This window comes from Cavia porcellus, unplaced genomic scaffold (assembly GCF_034190915.1).
Source record: "Cavia porcellus strain 051 isolate PalLab524CR breed Dunkin Hartley unplaced genomic scaffold, mCavPor4.1 scaffold_26, whole genome shotgun sequence".
Lineage (NCBI taxonomy): Eukaryota > Metazoa > Chordata > Mammalia > Rodentia > Caviidae > Cavia > Cavia porcellus.
Genome location: NW_026947509.1, coordinates 17,358,728 through 17,372,262, shown reverse-complemented (window position 1 = coordinate 17,372,262; position 13,535 = coordinate 17,358,728). Strand labels below are relative to the sequence as shown.

Below are 13,535 nucleotides of genomic sequence, written 5' to 3'. Positions count from 1 at the left end.
AACCTAAGTTTTTGGCCCCTTTGTTAAAGATCAGATAGCTGAATGTGCTCAGAGTTATTCGGCATCCTTTGTTCTGTCTCCTTCATCCACATGTCTGTTTCCCCCCAATACTGTACTGTTTTTATCACTGTAGCTTTGTAGTATAAATTAGAGTCTGGAGTTGCAGTTCCTCTTGCCTTCTCTTATTGTCCAGGATTACTTTACTATGCTGAGACTCTTATAGTTCCATCTAAATTTTAGAGTCGTTTTCTCTAGTTCTGTGAGGAATGCTATTCGTATTGTGATTGGAATTACTTTAAATATGCATATTAGTTTTGGAAGTATGGCTTGTTTCTATGTTTGTTTTTCTGAAACAGGGTTTCCATATGCAGATCAGGCTGGCCTTGAGCTCACTTTTGTAGCCCAGGTTGGTCTCAAACTCACAACAATCCTCCTGCCACAACCCCAAGTGCTGGGATTACAGGCATATGCCACCACACCCGGCTATACCATTTTTATTACATTGATTCTGCCTATCCAAGGAACACAGATTGTCTTTCCATTTTCTGATGTTCTTTTCAGTCTCATTTTTTAGAGTATTATAGTTTGTCAACTTCCTGTGTTAGGTTAATTCCTAAGTACTTTTTCTCAATACTATTATGAAAAGTATTGTTTCTCTAATTCCTTTCTAGGTGAGTTCCTTATTGGGGTACAGGAATGCTATTGATTTTTGTGTGTTGACTTTGTACCTTGCTGAATTTGATTATTAATTCTAGGAGCCTTTTGGTGGAGTTTTTAGGTCTTGTATTAGAGGATTATGTCATCTGCAAATAATGATAATTAGACTTCTTTCTTTTTAATACATATCCTTAATTTTTTCTCTTGTTTGATTCCTCTGGTTAATAGTTTGACAACTATATTAAATAGCAGTGGTGTCAGTGCACATCTTGTCTTGTTTCTAATTTTAGAGGGAAAGCTTTTAGCTACCTCCCTATTTAATATTATGATTATTGACTGTTGGTTTGTCATACGTTATTCCATAATTTTTGGCACTAAGGTAGTTCTACAAGTCCCTTACAAGCATTTTTACAATGTATGATCAAAAATCGGTGAATGTTGTTGCCAGCTGCCATCCAATGGAAAGGCAGCCTTGTAAAAACATTACAGTGTGTCCTCATTCACTTTAGAGTATTTAGAGTACAAAGTCAACACACAAAAATCAATAGCATTCCTGTACCCCAATAAGGAACTCACCTAGAAAGGAATTAGAGAAACAATACTTTTCATAATAGTATTGAGAAAAAGTACTTAGGAATTAACCTAACACAGGAAGTTGACAAACTATAATACTCTAAAAACTCTATATACTGATCAGATCTGGCACCACGTGATCTTCTACTCTCTCCAAAGTCAAAATGACAATGAAAGGCAAACATTTTGAATTGATTCAGGAGAGAGAAAAAAAGATGGCAGATAGATAACAGCAGCTACAGAGTCTCTCTGAGATAGTCAGCTTAGATTCCAAAAATAATACATCCTGGGGAATCACAAACAGAGTGAGATACACCCTGCTGACCCAGGAACAAATTAAGCTGAGAGAAACCAATTAAAAATACTGTCCCGGTGCTATGATTGGAACAGCTAAAGTCTCAGTGACGCTGCTTGAAATCGTGGCTTGAATATCCTGCCACTGCTGTGCCTGAATTGGCACAACCAGGATAGCCCGCTAGTTTCAACTCACTGGAGATGTGAACACTCTGAGAGCAGGAATCAGTGAACTGAATTGAGAGCAGAGCTGGCGGGGAACCCTGCATCAACCTGCAGTGAGTGAGAGGAATAAAGACCCTTCCATAGACAAAGAGGCTCCAACAGAGGACATTCTGGGACCGGGCAGACTGGCTGGAACAGGGCACTGCAGTGACTTCAGTCAGATATTCCCTTCTCAAGTGGGATTGGTAGGCAGCACTTAACTTGGGTGACACCCGGACTAAGACCTAATAGGCTAGCCCAAACCAAGTTCCTGCGCTGGACAGTGCACCCTAATGCAATGAAGCCTTCAGCAGGTTGACCTAGGGGGGTGGGCCCAACATAGGCTGCCCAGGTCTGCCTCCTAGTACACTGCAGTGGGCAGGACCACCTAGTCAGCGCACTTGAGACAAACTGAAACCAACAAAGAAAGAAACTGGGCCTCCTCTACATACACCTGTACGGAAAGAACAAAAAATATGAGAAGAGGAGGCAACAAGAAAGGACCCTCAGTCCCCAATCCTGAGAACATTGATCCAGTAAAGGTAAATGCAAAGAAGAATGAGGACAGAAAACATACAGTATCAGGCATGGCACCAACAGACATAAAGCAGTATCTTCGGGACCTCATAGACGAGTTCAAAAGTGAGTAGAGAGTAATAGGGGTGACCAGAGAGTAATAGGGGTAACTGGACCAAAATTTATGGATAGGTTGAACAGACATGCTTTAACCAAGTAAAGCAAGATATAAATAGAATAGTTAAAAAAATGCTAAGCACCTCTCAAGAAAAAACAGATGGTGGAATGGAAGAACAAAAAAAAAAGAGGAGAATTGTTTGACAGAGAAAATAAAGAAAACATAGAATACATGAAGCAGGTTCAAAGAGATAACCAGGAAATTAAAAACTCCATTGAAAGCTGGCATAACAGCTTGAAAGAAACTAAGGATAGATTATCTGAACTGGAGAACAGGTTTGCAATGTGGGAACATGAAAGGAAAACTTCTTAAAAATAACAAGGAAACAAGCAGTAACATCACAAAGGCTAGAAGATGACAAATAGATCTACAACTTAAGAATAAAGAATGTGAATGAAGAAGCAGGGGTACAAACAAAGGAACTGCAAAAGTTATTCACAGAAATAATTTCAGGAACAGTGGCAGAGAGGCCCCAACAAATGGAACAAAAAGCAAAATGAAGAAAACAGATAGCTAATGACAGAAAAAGAGCACAACAGAAATGAGGCAGAGAAGGTTGGATATAATTTCTAATATAGATGGCCTAGATACACTAACTTAAGGGAAATAACAGAGAATCGCAGGCAGAGTGCATCCATAGGTAGGGTCCACTGAGAGGTTCTTTATAGGAAATATAATTAGCCTAAAGAAAGTTATATGGACCAAAATCAAATATGAGAAAACAGAACTCTATGTGGTAGAGAACCAGAGAATAATAGGGGTAACTGAACCAGCATTTATGGATAGGTTGAACAGACATGCTTTAATAAGTGAAGAAATATAACTAGAAATCCAGTCCAGGAGTAAGAAAGTTCAGAAACACTTAGGTAAATAGCAGGTTGCCTCCCTAATATAAAACCGTGAGTGTTAGGGAGACCCAAAAATACACGGTTCATCCTGGGAAAGTGAAAGGAGAGGAAGAGTCTTAAAAGAAGCAGCAGAAGATATAGCTAATAGTGTATCAGGAATTAAAACCCTTATTACTCACACTACTCTGCTTGGATGGAACTTGTTCCATCCTAGTTTGTATACAAGCCCTGGATCTGAGGGCACACACAGCTGTTCCAAAGATATCAGGACATAGCACAGTGGTCATCTTTAATTTCCTATTAACTCAATCAGGATCCCTGTATGACTTATACTGTTATATCATGAATGATCTTAGTTAAATCTTATTTGTTTGAATATTGCTTATTATTGACAGATTTTATTCAAAACTGCTAGGTTGCTGGTATCAAGTTGAGGAGTGTAAACAACTATACTGAAAATGACAATGATTCACCATGACATCCATTCTCTACACTATCTACAAAGTTGTATTTCTATTAAGTCTGTTATGTACTGATATGTTCAATTATAGTTTATCTGATGATATAACCAATTCGGTCGATGATAACAAGAAACAGCACAGTGACCATGCTAGAACTCCTTAAACAGCAGTTTTATATGTCTTTTTAGTTTTATGTGTCTATAGGAATATGTTCTTTCCTGCTTTGTTCTGTTTCTCCCTCTAATATAGAAAGGATAGAAATATATGTTAAGACTCATGCTTGCATAAAAACTTATAAACCGTTTATGAGAACTGATCTTATGACACATGATGAAATGAACAAATACTTTGAAGGAAAGAAAGGGGCATTGCAGTACCCAGTGCTGATTCCGGAGTGTTATGATGTGAAACCCAGCAATATTATTACTCTTTGTTCAGAAGGATTTTAATCTAATAAGTAAGTTTTGTTAGGTTCAACATAAATGAAGATATGGATAAATGTGTACATGTCTAAGTGTATAGGATTGATAGTCATAATACTTAGTTTTTGTTGGATAGTTGTACAGAACTTTTTATTTTGATAGTTGAACAGAACTTTTTGCAGTCTCCCTGGTTGAATTCCCATTTATACGTTCCACTTTTGTATCTTGAACAACTATTTGGGGGGGGACAATATGTATATATCAACTAGTGATTTATTACTGTTTATTTTTTTTCTTTGAAAGTATGTACTATTTCTGCGTTTTCTGTTTTGTTTTGTCTTTCTTTAAATTTAAAAAAAAAAGAACAACAACAATAAAAAAAGAACCCAAATTGATTCAGGACATTGAGGCAGCCACAAGAGTACAACTGAAGACACTCGGGAGAGAGGAGTGCTGGGACTTCTCCAGAAAGTGGTCTGAAGGAGGGGATGGATAAGTGTGATCAAGGCCAGGGAGAAGATTTTAAGGGAATTCAGACAACATGTCTTTTACTGTAATAAATCTTTTTTAAATTTAAAAATTCACCATATATTTTTATGCCACATGTACATTTTATGCCCATTAATGGTTCAAAATGGGATGGATGATAAAGGTAAACTAGCGAGCTGTTGATACACAGTAGGTAAGGTGTTCAGCATCAAGCCAGAAGCATAAAAAATCCCAAAGCTTCTGGGGCTGGGGATTTAGCTCAGCGGCATAAGCGCCTGCCTTGCAAGTATGTGCTCATGAGTTCAATCCCTGGTACTGATAAAAAAGAAAAAGACAAAATAAAAAATCCCAAAGCTTCGATGCTCTCCAACGCTGATGCTCCTGACCCTGGTTCCTTGTCCCCTCCCCACCTGCACTCTGTGCTGGCTCTTCCTCTTCACAATCCCATTCATCACAGTGTCAGACACCACTCAGGAAGCTCTGCCAGGATCACTTCCGGGCTTCCTCCTCGACAAAACCCTTCCTAAGGGTAGTGCATGGTTGGTCCCTATATGGATCTGGTTATCACAAGATCCCTGGCTAACACCAAAACCTGCATGTGTTAGATGTTGACCTATATATGGCATTTAATTCCCATTTTCATAAGCAAAGACACAAAATACATGCAAGACAATGTAAGCTAAAATCTATGGTTCTTCTTGAATGCCATAGACTCATAGGGAATCCCCTACAATGATGGTATGAAGTGAAACCCCTCATGTGACTACAGGAAAGAGAGAGAATATCTCCCCTCAGAAGGACCTTCTTACTCTAATGCTTTGTGAGTTACCCATCGCTCACCTGACATGTTCTCCACACTTGGGTGAAGCTCAGTTTTCCCTCCGTGGGGTCCCGGGCTTCACCAAGAACGCAGTTGAGAGTCCTGTAATGACTCTGTGCCTCACCCCTCACTCTTTGGTCCCAATGCTTAAAACCCTCTTTCCTGTTAGAGTTTAAAACCCTCTGCTCTTTCCTGGCAGGGCACCAGCTGGGGAGGCCTGCTGCCCAGAGCACTTGGGCACACCTGCTGGAACAGGCTCGGAGAGAATGGGAGCAGCAGTATGCAGCTGTGGCCCTGGTGAGCCTCCTTCCTCCCTACCCCCTGCAGGGGGCGGCCTCCACCCCATATGTGGAGACCCCTGTCTTCTTAACCTTGCTGAAACACAGTCCCTGACACTTATAGAAAGCCCTTTCCGGATCTCATCACTGCCCAGGAAGTTTCTATGTGTAATTGAAAAGTTACTGGAATTCTAGCAAGTCAAGTCCAGTCTACCATTCCCGTAGAACCCACAGCAAGAATAAAGACACGAAGGCATATCTATAGTTGTGGGGAGCCAAGACAGTCCTAAGTCCAGCTAAGATGATGGTTAATCGGAACAAAGCCTCGACCCAGGGCCAAACCCAGGTTCTGTTAATTCTTGGCTCGGGGATGAGTGACTGTGAGAGTGGTGGGAAGTTCGTGAGTGCTGTGAGCTGGGCGGGGTAGGTGGCCTGAAATCATCTCTGCAATAATCAGAGAAAAGTACATACAGAATTAGTAACCTATGTGACACAGCCTGAGGTAGTATCTAATGTTTTGGGGTTGGTGTTTCAGCTGTGATGTGCAATCTTTTATTGGAAGTCATAGCCTCTTATCTGGAGGCTCAATCCCAGTGGACAGCATGGAGCATGGTTTTCCCTCCTGCTTGGCTCACACATATTTTTGAGGAGCTATCAGGGCAGGGTAACACTGACCTGTTGCTTTTCTTCCAGGACTATACATCACGCTAGACCAATTTGCATTGCTAAAAGCAAACTGAGGGGATAAAGAAAAGTCCTAGCCAGCTCTGCAGATATCAACACATGGAAATAGGGCCAGGTTTAGCCAAAATGGAGATAATTGTTCTTTATTCAAGGAGATTAGTCCAGGTGGTTCTCCACAGATACCCAAAGTTAAAGGGGGAAAAGGTTTATTTAGCTCAAAGTTTATAGCAGTTTCAGTCCATAATTGACTGGTTCCAACACAGGGAGGCACAGCAAAAGGTATTGCAGAGGAGAAACTGTCATAGCAAAGCAATAAGGAACAGCCATGGCTCTTTCTATCCCTTCTATGTTATCCAGACTACTCAGGGCAGATAGCGCTCACACCCACAATCCTTGTGCCCTTGAGCCTAGCATTGTACCATGAATCAACCCCAGTGTCACACACTCTAGATCCTGCCACCTCTGAAAAGCCCCTCCTATGACTGCATGAGGCTTTGGAGGGACATCTAGACACAAACCGTAACAGCTCCCCAAGTGCAATAGGCTTTGTCAGTGAACACATAAGATGGGGCACATGATACAGGATTTATTACTACTGGTGGAGTTGGCAGGAGAGTGGCAGGGCTTGAAAGGAAGGGAGACAGAGGCCTCGGTGCACACTGGTGAGTGTGGCTGAGCGTGGAATTCAAGGCTGTTGGTGATGGGAGTTTGGGGAGATTTTGAGTGCTATGCGTTGTACCCTGGGACTGTCTAGAGTGACCTGAGCCATGGTATCTCTCTGGCACTCACTGCCAATATCAGATCACAATGTGATATAAATACAGGTTTTTTTTTTCTGTGTGCTAGGGATAGAACCCAGGGCTTTGAAAAATCTAGACAAGTGCTCTGTTGACTAAGCTACATCCCCAGCCCCTGGGCTATAATGTGAACCTCATCCAGGGGTGAAGGAGATGCCTTCTCTGCCTCTCCTTGCCACTCCCGCCCCACCACAACTGTACAGCCATGAGGCTCCAGGCACACCCCAAAGTTGTAGGTCACACCTGGAACACAGGGCAGATGGGAAAGCCCACCCTGGGATCTGGAGGCCTCAGGAGCCCAGAGGAGGTCGCAGGCGGCAGGAGTGGAATGGGAAGGGTCTGCGGCATCAGGAGCCCAGATGAAGACAGGGGCAGGACAAAGTAGGGAGCAGCTGGAAGCCCAATGAATACAGTATCCTGTGTGAGGGGTCACAGGGGCTGTGACTGTTAGGCCAAGTAGGGCTTAGCACAGATGTAGGGGATTTGTGTTCTGCATGAATCATGCCAGTGTCATCCTCTTTACTCATAATCAGAACAGATTTTAAAAATTAAAAGTTCTCCTTGCATGGAATTAGAGCTTTGGCTCAGTGGCAGAGCACTTGCCTTCCATGTATGAAGCCCTGGGTTCCATCCCCAGCTACACACACAGACACACAGACAGACAGACAGACACACACACACAATTTCCTTGTGCCAGTGTTTATTCCAGTCCCATTTGACTGTCAATCCTTTATCAAAATAATACTTGCTATAATACAAGCCAATACTTGCTATAAAGAAAGAACTAGGGAAGGTTAATGCAAAGTGTTCTTTTTGCCATCAACACCTAGTGACCAGTTAAGCCATGCCAGGGCTTTGAGAGGATGGAAGGGAGAAGGGAGACCTAGCAAAGGGCTGCTGGTGGGGTGTCCAGGCAGCTGGGAGTCAGACACAGGGCAGCTGGTGAAGGGAGGGCAGGATGGCAGGCAGTTGCACCTTGGAAAAGTCCTGTCTGGATGCCCTCAGGCTCCTGACAGCTGACCCCAGCCCTGCCATGGACCCCAGGTACCCTTGTCCTGCTTAGCCACCTTCCTCACTCGGCCTCTGCCCCTAGAGCCAAGCCGGTGCACAAGTGGACAGGGAGGGTGCAGTCTGGTGATGCTTCTCTCTCTGTCTCTCCTCTAGGAGCGGCAGCTGATGAAGACCCTTCCTCACCTTGTCAATGTAAATGAGGACCCGCAGCTCTCTGGGGTCCTCAAGTACTTCATTCGCGCTGGTATTTACTCTTCCCCTGCCCTGGTCCTGCTCTGCCTCTGACCCAGAGACAGTTTCCTCCCTGCCCTCCAGCCTCCTTTCCCTTCTTTTTTTGAGTTTTAACCCTTGGTATAGTGGCGCACACCTGTAACCCCAACAGTTGGGAGGCTGAGGCAGGAGGATTGCTGTGAATTTGAGGCCAGACTGGGCTACAATAGTGAGTTCAAGATCAGCCTGAATTACACAGCAAGTCCTGATCTCAAGGAAACAAAACAGAGCACAGCAGAACATGCTTAAAGAATTTTTAAGAGTACACGCTTAAGAAGCACTAAGCACCTTCACATTCATATGTAAGCAGCATCCATCTCCAGAATCCTCTGTCATCATCTCAGACTGAACCCACTAAAAACTAACTCCCCACTCTCACAGCCCCTGGAAACCCCATTCAGGTTTCTGTGTCTGTGAGTTTGACCATTCCAGGTACCTTAAATACAAGCAAGATCATACAGCATTGTCCTATGCAGCATGATTTAAGTTTACCCATGTTGTAGAACACAGGAAAACTCCCTTTTTAAGGCTGAATAATATTCTCTTGTATGCAAATGCTGTATTTTGTTTATCTGTTATTCAGGCATGGCTCTTTCTCCATTAAAATATTTTATATTTTTTATGTGAAAAAGTAAGATATACTTGTTTTCATTAATGCAGCCATGTGAAAATGTATATAAGTAATCATTGATAACTTCTTGTTTCCTAAAAGGTTAGCCACCATTAGCCTAGCTTGTAAGGTGGATTGTTCCTGAAACAAACCTTCAGAAAATGTTTCAGGTGGAGATAATTTGTTAAAGACTTGCCCCCAGGAAATGGGGAAGCTGGCGTAGAAACAGAGAAGGACCTAGACAAGGGAATACTGTATTTCCCCATCACTGTTCCCTTGCTCAGTGGTTACTCTGTTCAGGCAGGTGAGGCCAGGACAGGCTGACCAGGGCCGGTGTTTCTGATCTCTAGTTTTCAAGGGTGTTTCCCAGCAAGGTTCTATTTTTGAGGGAAGAGTGTACTTTCAAGGAAAGTCTCTCAGAAAGCTCTACAGTATAAATGGTGCCTCGGGAGTGTGTCTGCCTGGAAACACAGGCTTTGTGTTCAGTCCAGTGTCGAAGCTTGTGGAAGCCATAAAATCACCAGGTGTTTCACCTCCAACTCTCTAAAGAAGGTGAGCTCTCCAGTGCCCAAAACAATCTTCTCAGTCTCCCTGATGTTGCAGGTGCATCCTGGCAGGACAGGGCATGGAGCCATGTTCTTATCACATACTCATTTCATGGATTCAAAACCTTGAAAATATCTCTTTGACTGAAATGAACACTGAGTGTATTGGAAAACAGCACCCAGCACTTCAGTGACCCTGGGTCCCTGGTGCTAAGACAGGCGTGGGTTCCAGGACAGTAGTAAGGACAAGGAGGTATGGGACAGGGCTACCTGAAAGCTGTTGGTGACACTCTCAGGGTCCCCCTGTGGCTGTCACTAGACAGAACCGGAGACAGAACTTCAAAGAGCTTGTCCTGTGCCAGGCTCTACAGTGTTTTCTAAGGCTCAGTGTCTTCTGATTTTTTTGTCCAAAATCCCCATGAAGAAGGTACAACTTTTAAAAAGATAAGAATACCATGAAAAATGGCAAAAGGTAAAAAAGGTCCATAAAGCAAAGTCATATCCAAGTACCACAACCCCAGCAGGAAAATCCTCCTCATGATCATTCTGGAGAGAACCTCAGCTGTGTTGTCGTACTGAGGTCAAATCCTGACCATTGAAGGTGAGCTGTCCTAACTCTTTTCAGGTACCTGTGATGCTGGGCAGGCTGCTTCCAATGCTATCACTCTTCAGGGCCTGGGGTAAGTTTCTGTGAATAGCGTCTCTGTCTAGCATTGGAAAATTAAGACTTCTTGACACAGAGGTGGTGCTGGAAGGCCATCTGGTCGTGGGCACCCAGGTCACAGATTCTAATGGACAAATGCGAGGTCCTCCCTCATGACTCACCATGTGACAAGATTTAGGAAGAGTCTTGTTCTTGAACTGAAATCTACAGGACCAGGCTCACTGTTTCCTTGGCTCTGGTCTTAGAAAATAAGGAGATGTCAGTGAGAAAAGTGTCTACAGGGATTCTTCATAAACAGAAATGAGGCGACCTGGCCAGGAAACAGAGTTGAACAGACCAGCCCGTTGCAGGCAGTCCGCATCTTTTCTGTCTCATCTCGAAAGGCAGCTACATCTTCAGCTCTTGGTACTTCACTGACTCGGACCTTCACTGACCGGACTAAGAGGCGAAAGCCTCCGTTTTGGGGTGACTCCCTTCCCCAAGAACTCCCTCAGGAGCCCGCTATGGGAGTCAGTATGAAACTCTAGGGCAGGTTTTCCGCAGTCAGAGTCTCCAAGCCATGTGCTTTCGGTTTGGGAGGCCACTGCTCTGGGGTTCTCTCCTGCTTCTCAGCTTCCCACACATCTCTAGCCAGCAGGTGTGATCGGCTCCTTCAGAAAGAGGCTCACTGGCAGCCCTCCCAGGGTGCCTCTGCCCCCGCCCCCAGGCAAAGCACACGGCCCTCGTGGGAGATATTCTGCCCCAGGAGCCATTGGTACCACCTCACCTGTCCCACCAGGCTCCTCTGCGTCTCTTCTTGAGGATCCCCTCATCTCCCTTCCACCCCACTTCCTTAGCCCAAAATTCAGGTCTGTAATTGGCCAAACTCCCTTGTGACCTGAGATCAAAACCTTTCCCTCAGGATCCTCGTGCCCGCCCCCCTCACCCCACCACACACAAAGGATGTAGATGGACATGTGTCTTGGGATCCAGAACTCTCCGTGAGGACCAGTGAGTCCAGAATCTTTCTAGAATGGTAGGAAGCCGGTCATTTGGAGCATATAGATGTCATCAGGAAGCAGCCCCATTGATATCTCTGACATTCACCCCAAATCTTGTAACACACATAGACTGGATTTGTATGCCTAAAAGCCCAGAAATAGATCTACATTTACCTATACTATGTAACCACTTTATGGAGTCACCCTCCTAAGCATTTCTTCTGAAATGTCTTTTTTAAAACGTATATATTTTTCAAGTTTTTGTTTTTTACTTGTGCATGTTTGCAGTACATAAAGATCACATTCGTTGTGGGGACTTTGTACGCACACATAACATCTTTTTTCATCTTCCATTTGTCCTCCCTCCAACTCTTGGTTCCCTTCCCATTTGCAAAAAGATCTGTCCCTTGTTTCCTATTAGCTTTCATTTGACTCTTTATTTATATTTTTACCTTCGTATTAAGAGAGATCATGCAATGTATAAGCTTCAATCTGGCTTATTTCACTTAACATCATGGTTTTAAAGTACAAATGCCTGAAACTTATCCTTTGTTAAGGTAGAATAGTACTCCATTGTGTATAAATATGTTTTCTTTACCCACTCATTTATTGATGGACATATAGGGCACTTCCAAGATTTAGCTATTATGAATTGTGCTGCTACCAACATGGGCGTGCACTGTAACACTGTGATGAGATGTCTCTTTTGAAAGGATACCTAAAAAGGAATAGCTGGTTGTTTTACTTACTTCTATCATTGCTGAAAGAAAACATACAACACCCATACTTAAAAGAGGAAAGGTTTATTTTGGTGCACAATTTGTAAAAGTTTCAGTCCACAATAAGCTGACTCCAAGCCCAAGTGGCATGGCAGAGTGGCACTGCAGAGGAGAAACTGTTCATGGCAGGCAGGAGGCAGCAAAAGCAGCAGGCAGCAACCAACAACAGCATCCCTCTTTCTGTCCTTATATTCTATCTACACTACCCGCGTGTGGGTACTTAGTCCTAGCATCACACATGGATCAATCCCAGCATCACACACTCTAGATCCGGCCACCTCCAAAAATTCCCACCTCTGACCATGTGAGGCTTTGGGCGAACATCTAAATAAAAGCCATGACATGAGTCAAGTGGGGTTTTTGTTTTAGTTTTTTGAGGAGTCTCCATAGTGATTCCATAATGGTTGTACTAGTTCACATTCTCACCAACAACACAGAGGGGCTCCTCGTTACCTCCACAGCCTCATGAGCGCTTGATATTTGATTTCTTGACTATGCTCATTCTTTCTTGAGTAAGATGGGATCTCAGTTGTTTTAATTTGCATTTCTCAATGGCCTGAGATGTTGAACATTTTTTCGTGCCTGCTGGCCATTTGAACTTCTGAAGTTTCTCTTCATTTCATTTGCCCCCTTTCGATGAGGTCTTTTATTTGGGAGGATCTGATTCCTTTTTTTGCCTATTTATGTATTTTAGATATTAGTCCTCTGAGTAATATATGGCAAAACTTTTTCTTGTTCTCTAGTTTGTCTTTTTTTTTCATTAAGTTTATTGGCACATTTTAGGCACATATAATGACCACATTTGTCATAGAAATCTTGTTCCTATACATGATAGATCTTGATTCTTCTTTCTCCATTCTTCTGCCCTCCATTCAACCCCTCTTTCCTTCCCTACTTACAAAAGTTTTGCTTCCATTATTTCCTTTTCTCATTTTCCCCTTTCTTCTTTTCCCTTCCTTCCTTTCTCCCTCCCCCTGCCCTGGCTCCCTTTTCCATTTAAACATTTTATTCCTATTTAACAACGTCTATTATACATTTTGGTCCTCATTTACACTTTCAATTTCTTGTAATGGAGAAATAATGTGGCATTTAAATGTGAGTCTGATTCATTTCATTTAAGAGTATGTTCTCGAGATGTATCCATTTAGCTAGAAATGTCTCAAGATTATCATTACGTCTGAGTAATACTCACTGTATAAAAGAACCATAACTTCTTTATCCAGTTACTGATTAAGGGACATCTGGGCCATTTCCAAGGTTTAGCTATTACAAACTGTGCTGTTATAAACATGGGTGTGTGTATATCATTGTATTAATTCTTTTGGGTCAAATAGGACCTCCAATCCTAGTTTCTTGAGGAATCTCTGCACTGATTTCTACAGCGGTTATTCCGTCTACACTCCCACCAACAGTGGAGTAGGGTTACTTTCTTCCCACAGCTCTACCAGCCTTTGT

General features: G+C 43.0%; 1 protein-coding gene across 1 annotated transcript in view; it reads left to right on the top strand.

Annotated features, from left to right (window-relative positions):
- LOC101787984 (kinesin-like protein KIF28P) overlaps positions 1-13,535 on the top strand; it is an 83,946-nt gene that overhangs the window by 42,147 nt on the left and 28,264 nt on the right. The window contains exons 10-12 of the mRNA XM_063236773.1: positions 5,662-5,759; positions 8,386-8,476; positions 10,283-10,337. Coding sequence (XP_063092843.1) covers positions 5,662-5,759; positions 8,386-8,476; positions 10,283-10,337 — 244 coding nt within the window. The remainder of the gene's footprint in view (positions 1-5,661; positions 5,760-8,385; positions 8,477-10,282; positions 10,338-13,535) is intronic.